Genomic DNA, 17,579 nt, shown 5'->3' with positions numbered 1-17,579 from the left:
GAGATTCAGCAACGAAGCAGAAAAACACATTTGTGAAGCAGTCAGTTTCTGAGGCTTGGTGTAAGAACAGCAAAGTTATAATTTGTGGGAAATTCCACCCATTCTGCTGAACTCAGTGATCGGGAAGTTCAGGAGGTAAGATAATTCCCCACCAGGAACAGGAAGAAACACAGATGGCACAGCTGAAGGGCACAGTAGCCAAGAAGCTGACCACAGCTGGCAGCAAGGAACCCCTTGTTTATAAACAGTTTATAAACAGGCTGCCAGCCACATTCCACCTGCTCCCAAACCCAGAGGTGCTGCCATGAAGTCCTCCAGCCCCAGCTGCAGGGCTGTTTTTGCACATCCCCTGGCATCTGGGATGGCTCCAAAGGAGCAAGGACACCACTGCTTTTACCACATAACCATACAAATGTCTGTGCCTTGCCTGCACACCCCCTTAGACACACAGCCTGTCCACAGAGCACTTGTCTGGCCTGTGCAGAAAGAGTTCTCATGGGCAGAAACATAAATCCCCTTAGAGTCTGGCACAGACAACACTCCAGGCAATACAACATCTGGGGATGGGCTTGCTCCACAGCTTCTCAGGCAGGCTGAGTTTAAATAAGGGATTAAAAAAAATACAGACTCAACTTCTGCTTTAGTGTAAGTAGGAGACAACAGAGACAGAACTGCACAGGTCTGAGTGGGTTTGAACACAGACTTCCTATTCCTGCTTGTCCCTACTTATTTGGTCTCCACTTCACTTTCTCCAAAACAATAACAGATGGGAAAAGCAGCTTGGCACAAACTTGGTCTTTGCTTTCTCTGTCATTCCTCCAAGACCAAGAAACAGGGAGTTGTATTAATGATATTTGGGGAGAATTATAAAAAACCACACACTAACAGCCTTGGAAAAGTACATTTTGCACTTCATCTCAGCAGAGCTGTAAGCTGCAGACGCAGCCACGAGCAGATAGTCAGGATTCAGCAGATAGGCTGGTTGAACACTGCAGCTTGCGCAGACACTGCTTTTTGTTTCCTAGATATCCTTCTGTGCCTTGAATACTCCAACCAGATAAACACAAGAACACAGAAGTGCCCTGATCACGCTGTCAAAACATCTCCCCACAGATCTGCTCCTCAACAGCAGCCCCAAGCAGATGCTTAAGGGCAGAGAGTAAGGACAGGGCAGGCTATATGGTACTTCCTCCTCATAGTTTCCCACCCTCCAGACATTTTTAGCTCAGGGACTTCCTGAGCAGGATGCCATTTCTACATATTTGGTAATTCTCAATGGATTTCTCTTCCATGAATTTGTGCAATTGTTCTGAGCCAGTGTAACCTCTAAATACCCACAGCACTGGCGAAATTTTACATCACTTATCTGCTGCAAATAACCACACAAACATCCTTTTGCTTGTTTTAGACCTTGCTCTTACTAATCTCATCTGAATGCCTCTCTTCCAATTTTCATACCAGGGCACAGAGGCAACAATCAATCCCTACTGGTTTGTAGATCTAGGAAAGGAACCAAGTGCCTAGAGTGACTTGTTACTGTGTACAATCTCTGTTACAAGTACAACAATCTCTGTTACACCTACAACAATCTCTGTTACAGAGAGGTAAGGCTCTCTGTAACAATCCTTCAGCACCAAAAGTAGCAGGTAAAAACAAGAGATGTAGCAAAGAGTATCTGTAGACCTTTAATGTTTTGCTTTCATCATCATTTGCCAAAAACTTACCTCTAACTCCTTAATTTTCTCTTCAGCTATTCTCTGTTTTTCTAAGAGCTGATTGTGAATCACTCCTTTAGGCTGAAGAATAAACCTACAAGTGAAAAAGAAGAGACAGAAAAAGTTGGGTGCTTTTTACATCAGGGTTCACCAGCTGTGCACCAAGTCAAAGAGCCACCCCTGCTAAGTGTTCATCCTCATTCCCATGTTCTGCACAGAGACAGGAGAAATTGCTCTGACAGCTCCTGGCCCCAAAGGCTCACCAGCCTCACCCATGCTCTGGGAGGATGAACATGGACACACAGAGATCTCCCCCTATCATTCAGTGTCCTTGAATGATCTGGAAGTGATTCTGGCACACAGCCAGCAAGGGGAGTCTGTCAGCACCTTCCCTTCACAGGGATTTAAATCAATGGATGGCACAGAGTCAAGGAAGACTCTTGACAGGCAAGAGCTGTTTATTAAGGGTTTAGTGCTCACAAGGTAAACAAACCCACACAATAAAACCAAAGCTTTCCACAGGGAAAGGCTGAGGGAGTTGGGGTTCTACAATCTGGAGAAGAGCAGGCTCCAGGGGGACCTTACTGCAGCTTTTCAATGTAGAAAAGGGGCTGACATGAAAGACAGAGAGAGGCTTTTTAGAAGGGCCTGTCATGCCAGGCAATGGTTTTAAACTGCAACAGGCCAGGTTAGATTGGACATTGAGGAGAAATGTTTCAGACTGAGGATGGTGAGGTGCTGGCTCAGAGAAGCTGTGGCTGCCCCATCCCTGGAAGTGTCCAAGGTCAGGTTGGACCCAGCTTGGAGCAACCCTGGACAGTGGAAGGGCAGGCAGGAGGTGGGACTGGATGGTCTGTGAAGAACCTTTCCAACCCACCCTGCTGTGATTTGACAAAGCAGAGACAGTGCTCCCAGCAGACCCCACTTCTCAAGCCTTGACTTTAACCCAACCCCTCACTGGTCTCCAAATTTCTACACTTTCCCCAACCAAAGGGTTTTTCTGTGAGGTGGGAAGTGGCTGCTTTTAACTGAAGTTGTGGCCACTGGTTTCCACTTGTTCTGGTTTCAATTGCCAAAGGGATTTGAAAGATGCATCCATAACATCTGAGTCCTGCCTGCCAACAAGGAGAAAGGTGCCTCAGAGAAGCCTCTGAAGGAGCACCAAACATTCAAAGCAGCTCTCCAGCACGTGGCACTGGCATCCCACAAAGAGGTAAAGGACAACTAAGTTCAAACAAATTTTAGGAACCCTTCATGGTTGTTTTTCATCCTTCCAGACATAAAGAATGTACAAGCTGCAGATTCACCCCCTTCCCTACTTAGAAAGTCCCCCAGGGGATTTAGAAGGAGCCTCCATGGGTCATACCAACGAGGTCAAGGTCTCCTCTAGCACCAACTAGGGTCAATGTCTTCCTGCCAGGTGACAGCAGCTCAGGCTCCAACAGTTAAAATGAGCAGCTTTAGACAGGGCACAATCAGAGTGCATTCCCCGTCTGCTACAGAAAAACCTGAAATCAGTTTGCAGAGTCATCTCCCACGACAAATGACATTATTGAAGTGTTTGCTCAGTGCCTGGTAAACACAAACACGGATCTGCCACTTGGCTGGAAACCCAGTGCCCTCTGCATCAGTAACCCAGCCAAAAGGAAAAGTACCTGCCACACACATTCCTGAAATGCATGGGAGGAAAACCGTGGATAATTATAATAGGTTTCCAATTAAAACTCTCTTTGGGGTTGCTATTAACTGAACACAGAAGTGCCTCCTCCTCCTCCCACTTCTTTTCCTGTTCTGCTTCACCTCCTCTTCTCCACAGGAACTTCCTCTACATCTTTTATGTTGCAATTTTCTCAAATCTATCTCATTTTTTCCCCAGTCTTGGCTCATGCTTATTGCTGGCATCATTTTTGCTCTCTGTCTGCTCCTGTTCTTACCAACACAGCTCACTCAGACTCCTTTTATCCCCTTAATCCCCTTTTCCCAATGGGAGGTGTCCCCACCATTCACTTGCACACAGTGGTGATGGTTTGGGCATACAGCAGACTGCTGAAATAACAACACAGGTATTTTGTGAAAATCAAGTTCAAGACAATCCTTCTAGGAAAAAAGTTATTTTCATTGCTGGATCCAGCCAGAGAAAAGACACTTTTCAGGACCACCAGCAAACACATCATTCTGATGCTCTTACCTCAGACATACAATACCAGAATAAAAATCATTAGCCTTCACATACAACCCCTGTAAACTCAAATTTTGCCTTGTTTCTGCAGTGGCTGCCATTAGTGAATACCAAAGCTGCAAGATGCCTTCTGTACACAAAGCCATGAGTCCCTTCCCACGTCACTGCTTCCCTGAGCCTGCCTGTGTATGTGAACATTTCCTGAATTATTTCCTTTTTTTGTGAAGGCAGCAAAGAAGAATACAATCCCTTCTCATTTGCTTCCCCAAATTGTACAGGAAGATTGATCATTTTGGTTTCCCTGACGTCCCTGGTCTAAAAAACAAAGTTCAAAAGCAGCACAGCTTGAGCAATTTTCCCCATGCTGCAGCTGGGAATGTCCCTGCTGGGTGACAGGCACTGGGCGATCCCGGCTGGCTCACAACTGCTGCAGGCACCAAAACCTCCAACAAACAACTGCCTGACTTCACTTTTATTCTGCAAATGTCAACAGCAGTCATCAGGGAAAATATCCTCCTTCCCACCCTCCTGCAATGCTCTGGCAGACACGGGGCAGCAAATTAAAACTGGATGGCTGAAATTAGCACTGACGAGACTTCTGCAGGCAGCTGGGCACAAACACAACCACCCTGCTTTTGCCTGCTATCAAACAGTGGGATGGAACCTGGGTCTGTTCACACAGTTGCTCAGAAGCAGGTCAGATGTCCCTGAGCTGGGCAGCAGCATCCTGCAGGTCTTCACCAGTGCTGCTCAAAGCCAGTTGAGTTCCCTGATGCAGGACCACGGAGCTTTCAGCCCCAAGAGCACAGGTGCCACCCTGGAAGATGCCAAAGGCCAGGTCTTTGAAAGCTGAACTGTAAATCCACACCCACAGTTAACTGTTCAAATCTGTGGCTTTGCTTTCCAACACAAGCAGGACTCAAATATACATCAGTTTTTTAGCATCTAGTTTGGGATACACATATTGTGGAGATCTTGGCCAAAGTTTTTACCTAAGGAAATAATGTGGTTTATGGCAGCACTTGGAAAAAGCAGAAGTTTGTTCTGCTCATTAGGTAAGAAGTGCTGCAGGGCATTTGTAATAAACCAGAATTTAAATTTAATCTAAATTTCATTTTTCCAATTACCCTAAGTAACACATCAACTTGATGATTTTTAGGTTTTTCACTCACCAAGCTGGAGAAACAAGGCAGTGCCATTCTGCTGCCTGGTATCAGTTAGATGTAGTTATTTTATGTACAGATTTCCAAGCTCATCAAAGAGGTATGGTACATTCTGACAACTTAATTCTTCCCTGAGTGAGTTTATGACTGAGCCTTTCAAACACATGAAGTTAATTCTGTGCCTGGAGGTTCAGCACCAGCTGAGAGCTGACCCCATATGAGAGTCACTGAGCTGAGGAGCCCCTTTCTGCTCAGTGGTGCAGAGCCCAGCAGGAGACACAGCAATACTGACCCAAGAGCTGCTTCCACAGCTCTGCTGGAGTTCATGGGAGGCTCCAAGCCCCCAGAGTTTGTGTGCTGGACTGGGATGGAGTTTAAGCACTGCTAATCCACACAAGACAAGCAGCAAACCGAGTCTTCCCCCAGATACGAGAGATTTTTTGTATCCTCCTGCTCTCAGTGAAGCGTCACAGCACACCCAGACCTGTCAAACACGACACCCACACTATCAACCATGAAACAGTGATTCAGCACCACAGGGGCAATGACAAAGCTTAGTAACAATCACCTCTTCACACAGGAACTTCTTCACTGTTGCTAAATTAACATAAAAAATATCTGGGTCAGAATGGACAAGTTCACCTCATCTCATCTGGCCACCCATTTCAAAGAGAACGGCCAGTAAAAATAGAACAGGACTTGCTAATAATGGTAAAAACTCTAAACAAACCAAAGAAAATCAGAAATGAAAGTTGCAGAGGATGGGGTCCCTGAGGACAGCAGTGCTCAGCCAAACCTGGGCTCCAACAAGAACAGCTCCATGGAGCAGAGCCAAGTGGATGCCAATGGACTGCACCTACAGGCTTGGCTCCCAGTGACTGCTGGTTCTCAACTGCAATATGGGAACAGAAATAGAGCACAAGTGAAATGAAAGAGAAACCTCACTCTAAATATTCCCACTTGTTTCTATTTTCCTCCCCTTGCAAGCTCCATACCAGGAATTTTGTTTCCCTAAGGCAGAGCAAGTGGTTTATATACACTCTCTGAGGCTCACTGCTAGTTTCTTTCTGAAGGGATCTCTTACCCCTTTACAATTCTAATTTTCTGTTATAATTTTCATTTGATCAGTGTCTATATTGCACTCCCCAATGCTCTGGCCCAAAAGTCCTTCAGACTCTTGTGAGGTCAGCAGAGCTGCCCACTTCATCATCTGTCTGCTCCTTTGTGTCACACATACACACCCACAAACTGATGATGGCCCAGTGTAAGTAATTCCATAACTCAGCCTGTTTGCACCAAAATGTGCTGTTTACTTGACTTTGAGACATAATATTGGATTCTGAAAGATTTGCCTCTTAATGAATGAGGTTATGGAGATGTTTGTTCAGCACATGCCACTCTTCATTATGACATACAAGTCATTAAAGTTATTAAAGGTGGAGTCACAGTGATGCTCATAGTTCAGGTTTTCCATGAAGAATCCCTACTTTCAATTACTTGCAACTGCAACAAACTTCAGCCTTTACAGCTGGAGCTTTCAGTGGCAGGCAGCTGGGCATGAGCAGCCTCTCCTCTGCCCTTGGAGTCAGGAAATGTGGTCCCAGTGTTTCTCCTGCCTGCCTTGCCTGGGCAAGAGGCTGTTTGTGTTCCAGTGTTCAAACCAGGAGGGAAGGAGCCCCATAACAGGCCACAGGACCCCCACACAAACAGTCTGCAAAGAAGCTCTTCCCACTTGGCTCCATGTAGATCTCTGCAGCTCTCTGCCTAATTCCAGACAGAGACAATTTTACAGGTATATACGTCCAGTGTTATTTTGCCAGAATAATGATGAATGGCACATCTGTAAGTCCATTCACCTGGCTCCCAGCTCACACAAAGAACCACTGTAACTTTACCCACATGGTTCTCATTCCACTTGGGAAACTCTCTACAAAAACTGAAAAGAAAACAAACAACTTTGGGCAAAGCCCTAACATTATTTTAACATGTTTACTGTAGTTCTAAACAACCTAACATGTTGTGGTATATTACAGCAGTGTTTACATGAAATGTCCTGCCCCTTGAAACCAAGTGCTCGCCTTAGACCACTCTGTGAGAAAAGTTTGGCTAAGCCCAGTGATGCATTTATCTATTTAAAGACGCTTTTTAATTCTGAACTTGCACTGCTGCTCAAGCTTTGAGCAGACTCAGCAGGGGATTACTGCATTTTAAGTACTGTTCAAAGCCAATGGAAGAAAGGCTTCCAAGGAGCTGATCCCAAGCAATCTAGCTTGATTGAACCAAAACCAGCTGTGCAGAACTGCCAGCACCCAGTAGTCCTCTTCTACTCTCCCAGGATTTGCTGGTGCTTCTGTAAGTGATTCTCTATGCAGTTCATACCAGGCACAGTTTATACCCCTCCAAATTCCAGTTTTAGTCACCATAGATGAATTACCCAGTTCCAAACAAGACAAGGAAGCAATATTAAAAAAAAAAAAAAAAAAAAAGAAAAATCATCACTAATTATAGCTTATGCTGCCACCCTTCATGTCTAAAGGTTTCACATTTTTTCAGCCTGATTTTGAATCTCCCATCAACAGATCATCTGCCTTAACTAGAGCTGGTTCAGAACAGATGGAGTTTGACCAGATTGAAGAGTTGAAGCTTTTCCTATGTTTGCATTTATTTTAGTGGTCAGTCGTCTCACTTGGTCACCTCGATATAGCTGACCCTAACTATTCCCCCCACATACCTTAAAGCAAAACAAATCCCACAGCTTATGTGGGAGGATTATACATGAATACATTCCAAGGAGCAGCAGTTTATAGCTCACATGACATTTTGCTGCTGCCCTCACAGAGGTGGATGAGCACCAGGAGCTGTTTGGGCAGGAGACATCCCCAGTGGGCAGCACAACCTGTGCAGAGCCAGCCTGACACACCAGAGCATGCAGAGCTCAGGATTAGCAGCGCTGGATATCAGCCAAACCTCATCTTATGTAGGCCCCAACAAGGGTAACTTTTACTCAGATGAACATTTGTAAGCCATAAACCTATTTACTCTAAGGAGCTAAAGGATTTGAAGAAAGAATTCCACGCTGTTGGCTTCCCCAGAGCTCAGCAGGGCTGGCCTGACGCGCCCAGCCCCACGGAGGGGTTTGGGCTGCACTTCAGGCCATGTTTACATTGAGCTTTCACTTTTTTGGGGGGCATCTCTCAATAGCTCCAGCATATTACATTACCTCCAGCCAAGATAGTAACACAGCTTGCAAACAGCAGTTTCTGCATTGCCAGACACTTAACTAGATGGTAGATTTATACCATTGTTCATGTTGGGTTCTTTAAAAAAAGACATCAGGAATATACCTCTAAGTGTGTATTAAATATAGCACAACCCAAAAAAAGAAAATAGTACTGTGGTCTGCTTTTAATGAACATCATAAATTCTTTTTCAAGGCTCAATTGACATAAATGGAATTAAAAAAAAAAAAAAAAAAGCAAGCAAATGCCTCCTCCCTATCATACAGGAATTCATAACATTTGAGATTAAATCCATGTGGGAAAACACTGCAAGAACAACAGCACTTCGTGCAATTGAAATCCCCTTGAGTGGTTCTGCCTCACTATACTCCTGATTTAGTGGTTTTGTCTTCTAGTTTTGTTTTCATACAATTTGTTAGTATGTAGCACTGATGAGCTGTGGCTTATTTAAGCCAAGGGAACTCAGATGACTACAACATGCCAGCCACACATGCACCTCAAATAGATTTTTGCAGTCTGGATTGTACCAGAAGCAGAAAGAAGCAGAAAACAGAAAAAATTTTCCAATAATAGGAAGTCAAGATCCATTTCTAAAATCTGCTCTATTTTCAAGAAATCCCTATGGAAGAATGTTTAACATACAAAAAAAAAAAATATCTACAACACCACATGGATATGCACCAAGGAAAACATAAACAAGCAAACGCTGGTGTAAGCACCCTGGTGAATAATCCTAAAGGCATTTCTATTTTAATTTTTTTCTTATTGATAAATATTCTGTGATCAAAAAGGTGAACTTTGCAGCAGCAAATGAAGTGACATGAAGATACTGTTATACTCTGACAGAAAAACCTCTGCCCTTCTTAGCAGCAGACCCTCCCTAAGACCCTGTACAGAGAAACTGGCAAAATCAGGATCCATCTTTTTTGATTCCATCCCCAGTTGCAAGAGGGGAAAAGAAAAAAAAAACAGAAAAAATATTTCTGCCTTGTCTGGGAGGAAACCTTTGAAATGCAAAGTGAGGAGGAAGACCCAGCTTGTGGGTAAATAGCACAGTCTTGGCTTCTGCACATCCCAAATCCTGCTACAACAAAGCATCAAAGCACTACAGAAAACTTCACAGCAGTGGACACAAAGATAACTGAGCCAAAAGCATTCAAGCACAACACTAATAGACAGATATTTCTGGACTGTGGAGTTAAATTAGCTAGCACTAAAACAACCACGCTGCTGTGTCCTAATCAGCAAGAACAAACTTTTATTTTTTTTATTTTGCTAAATTGGCCAAAACATTCCGTTAATTCAGCAAATAGTTTTCGAGAAAACAAAGTAAGAATTCAAGACAGAAATTGTCTTGCATTTGGTTCAAAATTTGATGCAGCACTTTGGTTCTTGCATCTCTGAATTAAACTTGTGTAAAATGGAGTTCTCATGCCATGGGATTGATTTCTTCATATTTAATTCAGTCTTTTAATTCAGGGGGTCATGAATGAGCCTCCCCTTCTTTCAGGCTTTGAACAGGTGGCAAGGCCAGCATGTTCAGACTTAGATTTGTCATTTGTTTTAAGGCTGTTCCACCTAAAATTTATATCTTATGCTGACATTCACATCCCAGCTCAGGGACTGACTAGGCACCTCCCTGTGAGAGCTGAGGGCCCTCAGTAGCTTGGCACACCCTGTCCTTCTGGCTGAATATCCACTGACTGCACACCTGGAAGGGCATCTCCAAGAAAGATAGAAATACAGCAGGGACCTTTTTTTGGGCCAGTGATCTGGCCATTCTTCTCTGCTGCAGGAAAATCACATCCTCTGCACTAAACCTAAAAGGCCTGAGTTCTGAAAGAAGTGCTCTAGAATTCATTATTTCTCCAGGGACTCTCACCCTTGATTCTAACATTTTCTTCAGGAAATGGGGAAGAAGTTTCAAAATACAGTACTTTAAATCCACTAAATATTAAAATTAATGGAAGCTCCTTGCTGTTTCAGAATACCAGAGTGACATTTAAAGTGCTTGGAGAACTTCAGAAACCAGTCACTCATGTTCCATAATGGTTTTGTAAAGTCATTTGGCACAGCAAGTCACAAAAGCAGGAGCAGTGTCAGCTCCTCAGAACATTGAATATTTGTCTAGCCTATATCCAAACAGAATTCTGAGCCACTGAAGCAAGAGATTGGCTGTATTTGCAAGAGATCTCACCTTCCCTCTCTCTAGAGGCAGGGACAAAGCCAAGGTTCATTACTACAGCCCTCAATGCACAGGAGCCCAAGCTGCAAACCTGCCCTGAGTGAGCAGGATTCCTGAAGGCTCTGGCATTTCCATGAGAGCACATTGCCTCTGGCTCACAGCACATCAAACTCCCTCTTCTAGCAACAAGGGCAGCCTGCAGGAGCACTCAGCCTCCCTTCTGACCCTTATTCTTCTCAGTTTAGATTTCACCTCAAGTTTACTCAGGTAGCTCCTTCCTCTGTGTTGTCTAGGTAACAGGTAGAGAAAAATTCAGGGATAAAGAAAAGAATGGAACAGACTTGTGGGAACGTCATAGTCCTAAGTCCCAACAGAAAAACATTCCTAAAGAGTTAAATGTCACCAGGCAAGGGAGACAAGCAAGAGGAAAAGCTGTATTGCTAATCTCCTATCAGAACGCCCACGCAGTAGGTGGGGGACTATAACCAACAGATTTATTTCCAGTAGGGATAAGTAAAGGACTTATTTGTATTTTAAATTAGCTATTACTTTTATTTTAAGACTCTTGCTTCTACTCCTCATGTATTTCACAAACACTGACTTATCAGAGTGTCCAAGTTCTCTGCCTAAAGCTGATTCTTTAAAGAAGTGCAGCTGTTTCCTAGAATGGGGCAGATAGACATCTTGCACACAAGCCATGGAAATCTTTTCTTCTCTGACGTTTCAGTCTTGCATGGAGAAATTATGTAGAGCAGCAGGGCAGAAGAGCTATAACTGGCCCAAGATATCCAGGAGATTACAAATGAGCAGCCCTGGGCAGCAGGAATAAGATCAAGAACGAAGCGGGGGCAGGGCACTGGGGAAGGAATGTGTTTGGAAATGAGATGTCAGTTGGAAAAGGAGCCTGTGCCCAAGAGAACAAGCTCCCCTTCTGAGCTGGAACCAAATCCAGGAGTCCAGATTGCCAGTATCTCATTACTGCCAGCAGTAACCACAGTCCATGGACCAGCTCTGCTTCTCTCACCCTCCCAATTAACCAGGAAGGGGATGACAAGCTCCTGCCCCTTACTTCACAGACCAAGTCACAGGCAGCAGCACAGAAAACTACTGCATCACCCCTGCATGCATCATTCTCATTTTTGCTTTCCATGACAGCTCTCTAAAAAGAGCTTGCAAACTTTTAGTCCCACTCACACCTAACAACACTGTGAAAATCATTGTTCAGGCTGCAACAAAAGTGAGTAGTTCAAAATCAGGAAAAACTTGAAATAAAAACCAGCTGTGGGATGCAAAACCTTTTTGCTTATGCCGATATAGCCTTTGATCCCTCATGTACCAGCTCCCAACAGCTCATTCAATGTGCAGCAGCAGCAGCAGTCAAGCAGCTGGACACAAATTTTGTTTTCTTCACAGCTCAGTGCCTGATTGAACTTCTCCACACATCACACTTACTGTGGAAAATAAATCCTCCCTTTTCCAATAGCTACCATGGAGGAACTTTAGGTTTATAAACCACAACTTGGCCAGAAAGCAACACCCAAAGCTGCTGCCTGGGACTGGTGTCAGCACCTGTCAGCCCCTCGGCAGCCGGGCTCCATCGCCCAGCCTGCACCGAGCCTTCCCCACAGAGCCATGGAGGAGCCACTCAGATTTCACACACCAGCCTATAGTTAGCAGCTGAACCATCAAGGTTAAGCCTTGGGTGTCCTTCAGCTCTTTGTGAGATTTTTGACATGTGAGCAGGAAGCACAGGGCAGCTGCAGTGTTCAGTGCTGGCAGAATCGAACACCTCACACACACACACACACAAACACCTCACACACACAAACACCTCACACACACAAACACCTCACACAAACACCTCACACACCTCACACACACACACACCTCACACACACACACACCTCAAACACACACACAAACACCTCACACACACACACACAAACACCTCACACACACACACACAAACACCTCACGCACACAAGCACCTCAAACACACACACAAACACTTCACACACACACAAACAAACACCTCACACACACACACAAACACCTCACAAACACCTCACACACACACACACAAACACCTCACACACACACAAACACCTCACACACACACACAAACACCTCATACACAAACACAAACACCTCACACACACAAGCACCTCAAACACACACACACACCTCACACACACACAAACACCTCACACACACACCTCAAACACACACACAAACACCTCACACACACACAAGCACCTCAAACACACACAAACACCTCACACACACACACACAAACACCTCACACACAAACACAAACACCTCACACACACACACAAACACCTCACACACACACACAAACACCTCACACACACACACAAACACCTCAAACACACACACACAAACACCTCACAAACACACAAACACCTCACACACACACAAACACCTCACAAACACACAAACACCTCACACACATACAAACAGCTCACACACACCTCACACACACACACAAACACACCTCACACACACAAACACCTCACACACACACAAACACCTCACGCACACACAAACACCTCAAACACACACACACCTCACACACACACAAACACCTCACACACACACACACACCTCACACACACACACACACCTCACACACACACCACACACACACAAACACCTCACACACACACACTTCACACACACACAAACACCTCACACACACACACACCTCACACACACACAAACACCTCACACACACACACACAAACACCTCACACACACACACACCTCACACACACACACCTCACACACACACAAACACCTCACACACACACACACAAACACCTCACACACACACACAAACACCTCACACACACACACCTCACACACAAACACCTCACTCACATACAAAAACACCTCACACACACACACACACGCACAATCACCTCACACACACACAAACACCTCACACACACACACAAACACCTCACTCACATACAAAAACACCTCACACACACACAAACACCTCACACACACACAAACAGTGGAAATGCAGCTCCTGCAGCTTCACCCAGTGATGTGCAGCAGGGACTGCTGCCTTTGAGGGCTCAGGAAAGAGCTTACAGTGACTGATCATGTCTCATTTTCAAACAAAACCATGAATCACCATAAAAGCAACAATGCATTTAAACCCAAGAAATCATCAAGTATATTTAATTCTCTCTCAGGTTCCACATGCATATGGTTCAGCCACCAAAAATCTGAACCAGTCTTTGAAAAAATTTTTAAATTCAAAATCATGTTATTACAGCTGTCCCATAAAATACTGTAATGGCACAAAGTCATTTTATAGGGACAGCTGTGATAATATATTATGCTTGCAGAAAATCTTGAGCCAAAAGTTGTGCTACAGTATTTGCTTGATTTATACTTATGTTTTCTCTTTTAAGGGTTCTCCCATTAGCTGTACAAGTAAACTGATGATAAAGCAATATCAAACCAAAACTGACTGTCTATTTTGGCACGGCATGAAAATCTGCAGCACTCTCCTCACTGTGCCCCACACCAAGTGCCAGACATTTTTCTCCTGTAAATAAGGATCTTGTCCAGGTTATGGGCTAGAAGAATGTAAAGGGAAAGGTCTGAAATATTCAGACAGAATTCTGAAGCTTAAACTTTCAACATAGTTCTCAAAGCAACACGATGATATCAGTTCACAAATAGCTTGAGCAGAAGTCCAGCACAGTGGTAGCTGTCTCAGGCTACGTAACGGGCCCTTCAAAAGAGTATGAAGTAACAGAACTGAAATGTATTTGGCAAGATGCCAGCACCCAGATGAGCTCCCAGCCTCACAGATATGTACAGTGCACAGCAATTCATCAGCTCATACTATGTGGCACTGACATTTCTTCTGTCAAAGCAAAAATAGCTTTAGCAAAAGTAAATTGAGCCCCACGTGTGGAGCCCGGTAAGGCCTCGCCTCAGTTTGTTACACAAACTGCAATACTCCCAAAAAAAACCCAAATCAAACTCAAGTTGAGGAACAACAAATGAAACTTTCACATTCATCAGCAGTGAAGGAAAAGCTTTCTGGGAAGGAAGGAGTCTCAGGATAGGGGTTCAGAAAATAAAACCCACACAACTGCTTTCCAAGTAATGCAGAAGGAAGTACCAAAGCAGGCAGGCTTCCTCCCAGGATGCAGCACGTCACCACAGTTTCTCAAGCCTTCAAATTCTACGAAGACCTGGAGTATCTTGTCCTACAGAAGGGTACATGCTAGCCCTTTGCATACAGCCCATCCACCCAAGCTGGAGGAAAAACACAGAAACCCCATCAGATGCCAGATTCTAAGTAGAACTTAGATGGGTCTGAGGGAAGAAAAAAGGAAATTAAAAGAAAAAGTTAAGCACAGGAATAGAAGCACAAAGCTTACTTCAAGAATTTAGTTATTCAAGCAGAAGAACCCTGATAATCAGAGTTAACAGTGACTCAAACCTCCACCCTTCCTGGGTAACTGAAACCCTTTAGAGCTCCAGTATTTCCATGCTGGACTACGTAAATGAAATTAGGACATCACAAATATGCCTTTGGTGGCCAAACTCATGTCCACACAGGACGTCTGCTAGTCCACTTCACAGAACATGGCTTCTATGTCCAGAAGAACCACAGTGACCTCCTCCTTTGGTTTCCAGCGGAACACAAATTGCCAGACTGCTTTTGGATTTAAACTCCTGTTCAAGGGTTGCTTTAGCCTGTTTTGCCAAAAGCCCAAATTTCAGCAATAAATTCTCTGCTAGAGGTGGGATGGAGTGGGCTTCAGGAAGTTCCTCATGTACTTGGTGCAAGCTGTCTGCACTAGGAAGTGACACAAATCACACCAGTGCATCACTGCCAGTTGGCAGGGCAGCTTCAGCCCCACAGCCAGGACAGGCAGAGCTCACAGGAACACCCTGTCAAGCTTAGGCAGGGGGAAAAAAAGCAAAAAAAAAAAAGAATGAATGAACAGCATTCAGAAGAAGAGCACTCCCTTAATTTGTATTTGCATAGCCACTAATACAAGAAAGGCCATGAAGAGTTCAGTTTTGAAACAATATCACAATGTAAATATTTCCCTGCTGGCGCCTCTGCCATCCCCGAGGAGCCGGAGCTGCCAGCCCTGCCTCACACCTGTCTGGTCAGGAAAGGGAAGGAAGAGAGGGCTCCCCACACAGCAAGGGTAAGTGGTTCAGCACATCAAGAAGGTGTCTCACTCCCAAGGAGGAGGCAGAAGCAGAAAGCAGACAATGCACTTCAGACTGTGATGAAATAACATCTGCTCCCCACCTGATTCACAGACAGGATCATTTAACCATAAAGATCAACACTCTCACATTCTTAAGTACCTTGAGGGACTTCTCCCATCCAAAGGCACTCTAGACTTTCAAATTCTGAAAAAGCTTTAAAGAAACATGTTGACTCCAGAATTATCTTTTACTCTTCACCTGTCTGCTCTGTGAAGAACCCAAACAGAAAAAAAAGCCTTTTGAGACATCTCATGACTACTCTAAACACAAGTGTTTGCTACATCTACAGCCTGCCCAGGTCAATCAGTCCCCTCTTGCAAGAGACTAGACTCTGTCTCTTTTTGATGCCACCAGCACCCCCACCAAACCCAACAGAAACATTTAATCTACTTGGAAAAGTTTATTTAGTGGGAACCCTGCCACTCTGAACAGCTCCATTAGCCTGGGTACAACTCCCCTGAAAACTCTCAAAATGCAAAGCACACACCATTCCTGCCTTCCCATCCTGCCACCTCCCCACAGCTTGATCTGGAGATTGTGTGGGCTGAGGGATGAGGGCACTGGAAGGCTGACCTGGCTCACAGCTTGGTCCTGTGATCAGCCACTCTGACACGAAGAAGGTGGGGTAAACAGGGCAGGGAGGAGTTGATACCATCTCCCCTGTTGGCAGCAGTCTGAGCAGATCCAGTATTTCACAAACCACATCCCGAGTTGGGCAGTCATCACTGTTACCCAACCCACATGAGACAAAATCCTCTTTCTCAAATCAGAAATGCAGAAATCTAATGTGACATTTGTCAAGCAAGCACATGTTTCAGATTTGAAACCACTTTATTTGGTGAAACCTCTCTGTATAAAAACCACTTTATAGGGTCTTCTACCAGAGGTTGCTGAAATCCCACCAAAGTGCATTGCAGAAATCAATCAGAACACCTCAGCCTGGTTTAAGGTGTTTCTTTTGACAGCCATCCAACACACAGAAGCACATCTTTAAGGATGCACTGGGACTACTCATACAAGCTTTATGTTCACTTCCAAAGGTTTGAAAAAAATCCAAGCAATGACATTAGATCCATTCCCTGGCACTCCCACTGCAAAGGACATTTCTGTAAAACATCTGTGCCAGCAAAGCCCTGAGCACAGGAGCTATGCACAGGGGGTTTTCAAGGAGTTTGACATAAACAACACTGGAAATGACTGATGCTAGACAGATCTGTGAGGGCCTTCCCACAAATGCCATTTGGCATTACAGCATTCTGCTAGTTGAAATTACAAACCCCCCTGAGGTGAGAGAGGACAGCATTGAGGCCAGGAGCTGAGCCAGCAAGCGAAACCACACAAATCCAATATAATTTGTAACAGCCCTTCATCAAGGCAGCCAGCACCTAACCCCAAGAGGTAAAGGAATAAGCCTTGCTGCATTTGCAGGCAGATTGCTGAAATTAAAAATGGAAGACAATGAGAAAAAGGTAACAAGTGAACGTGCTGGCAGAAAGTTAACATGCTCTTTGTGGAGAGCCTCCTGCCCAGGGCAGCAGCCTGGAGGCTTCACAGAGCCTCAGGCTGGAGGACTCCGAATCACAGAATCAATCAGGTTGTAAAACACCCCTGAGGTCACTGAGTGCAACCTATGACCAACACCATCTTGCCAACTAGATCATGGAATAAGTGCCATGTCCATTCTTTCCTTAAACACCTCCAGAGATGGTGAGTTCACCACCTCCCTGGGCATCCCCTTCCAATATTTAATCACCTTTTCTCTGAAGAAATTCTTCCTAATGACCTACCTAAACCTCCCCTGGTGCAGTTTATGCCTAT

At 44.6% G+C, this 17,579-nt stretch overlaps 1 protein-coding gene across 1 annotated transcript in view; it reads right to left on the bottom strand.

The window, feature by feature from the left end:
- The window catches only part of PFDN1 (prefoldin subunit 1), a 32,052-nt gene that overhangs the window by 13,790 nt on the left and 683 nt on the right, over positions 1 to 17,579 (bottom strand). Inside the window, exon 3 of the mRNA XM_063168535.1 lies at positions 1,725 to 1,809. Coding sequence (XP_063024605.1) covers positions 1,725 to 1,809 — 85 coding nt within the window. The remainder of the gene's footprint in view (positions 1 to 1,724; positions 1,810 to 17,579) is intronic.

The sequence above is a fragment of the Melospiza melodia genome, chromosome 14 (genome assembly GCF_035770615.1).
Source record: "Melospiza melodia melodia isolate bMelMel2 chromosome 14, bMelMel2.pri, whole genome shotgun sequence".
Lineage (NCBI taxonomy): Eukaryota > Metazoa > Chordata > Aves > Passeriformes > Passerellidae > Melospiza > Melospiza melodia.
Note: the sequence above shows the minus strand (reverse complement) of the source record. Positions and strands in the feature narration are given on the sequence as shown.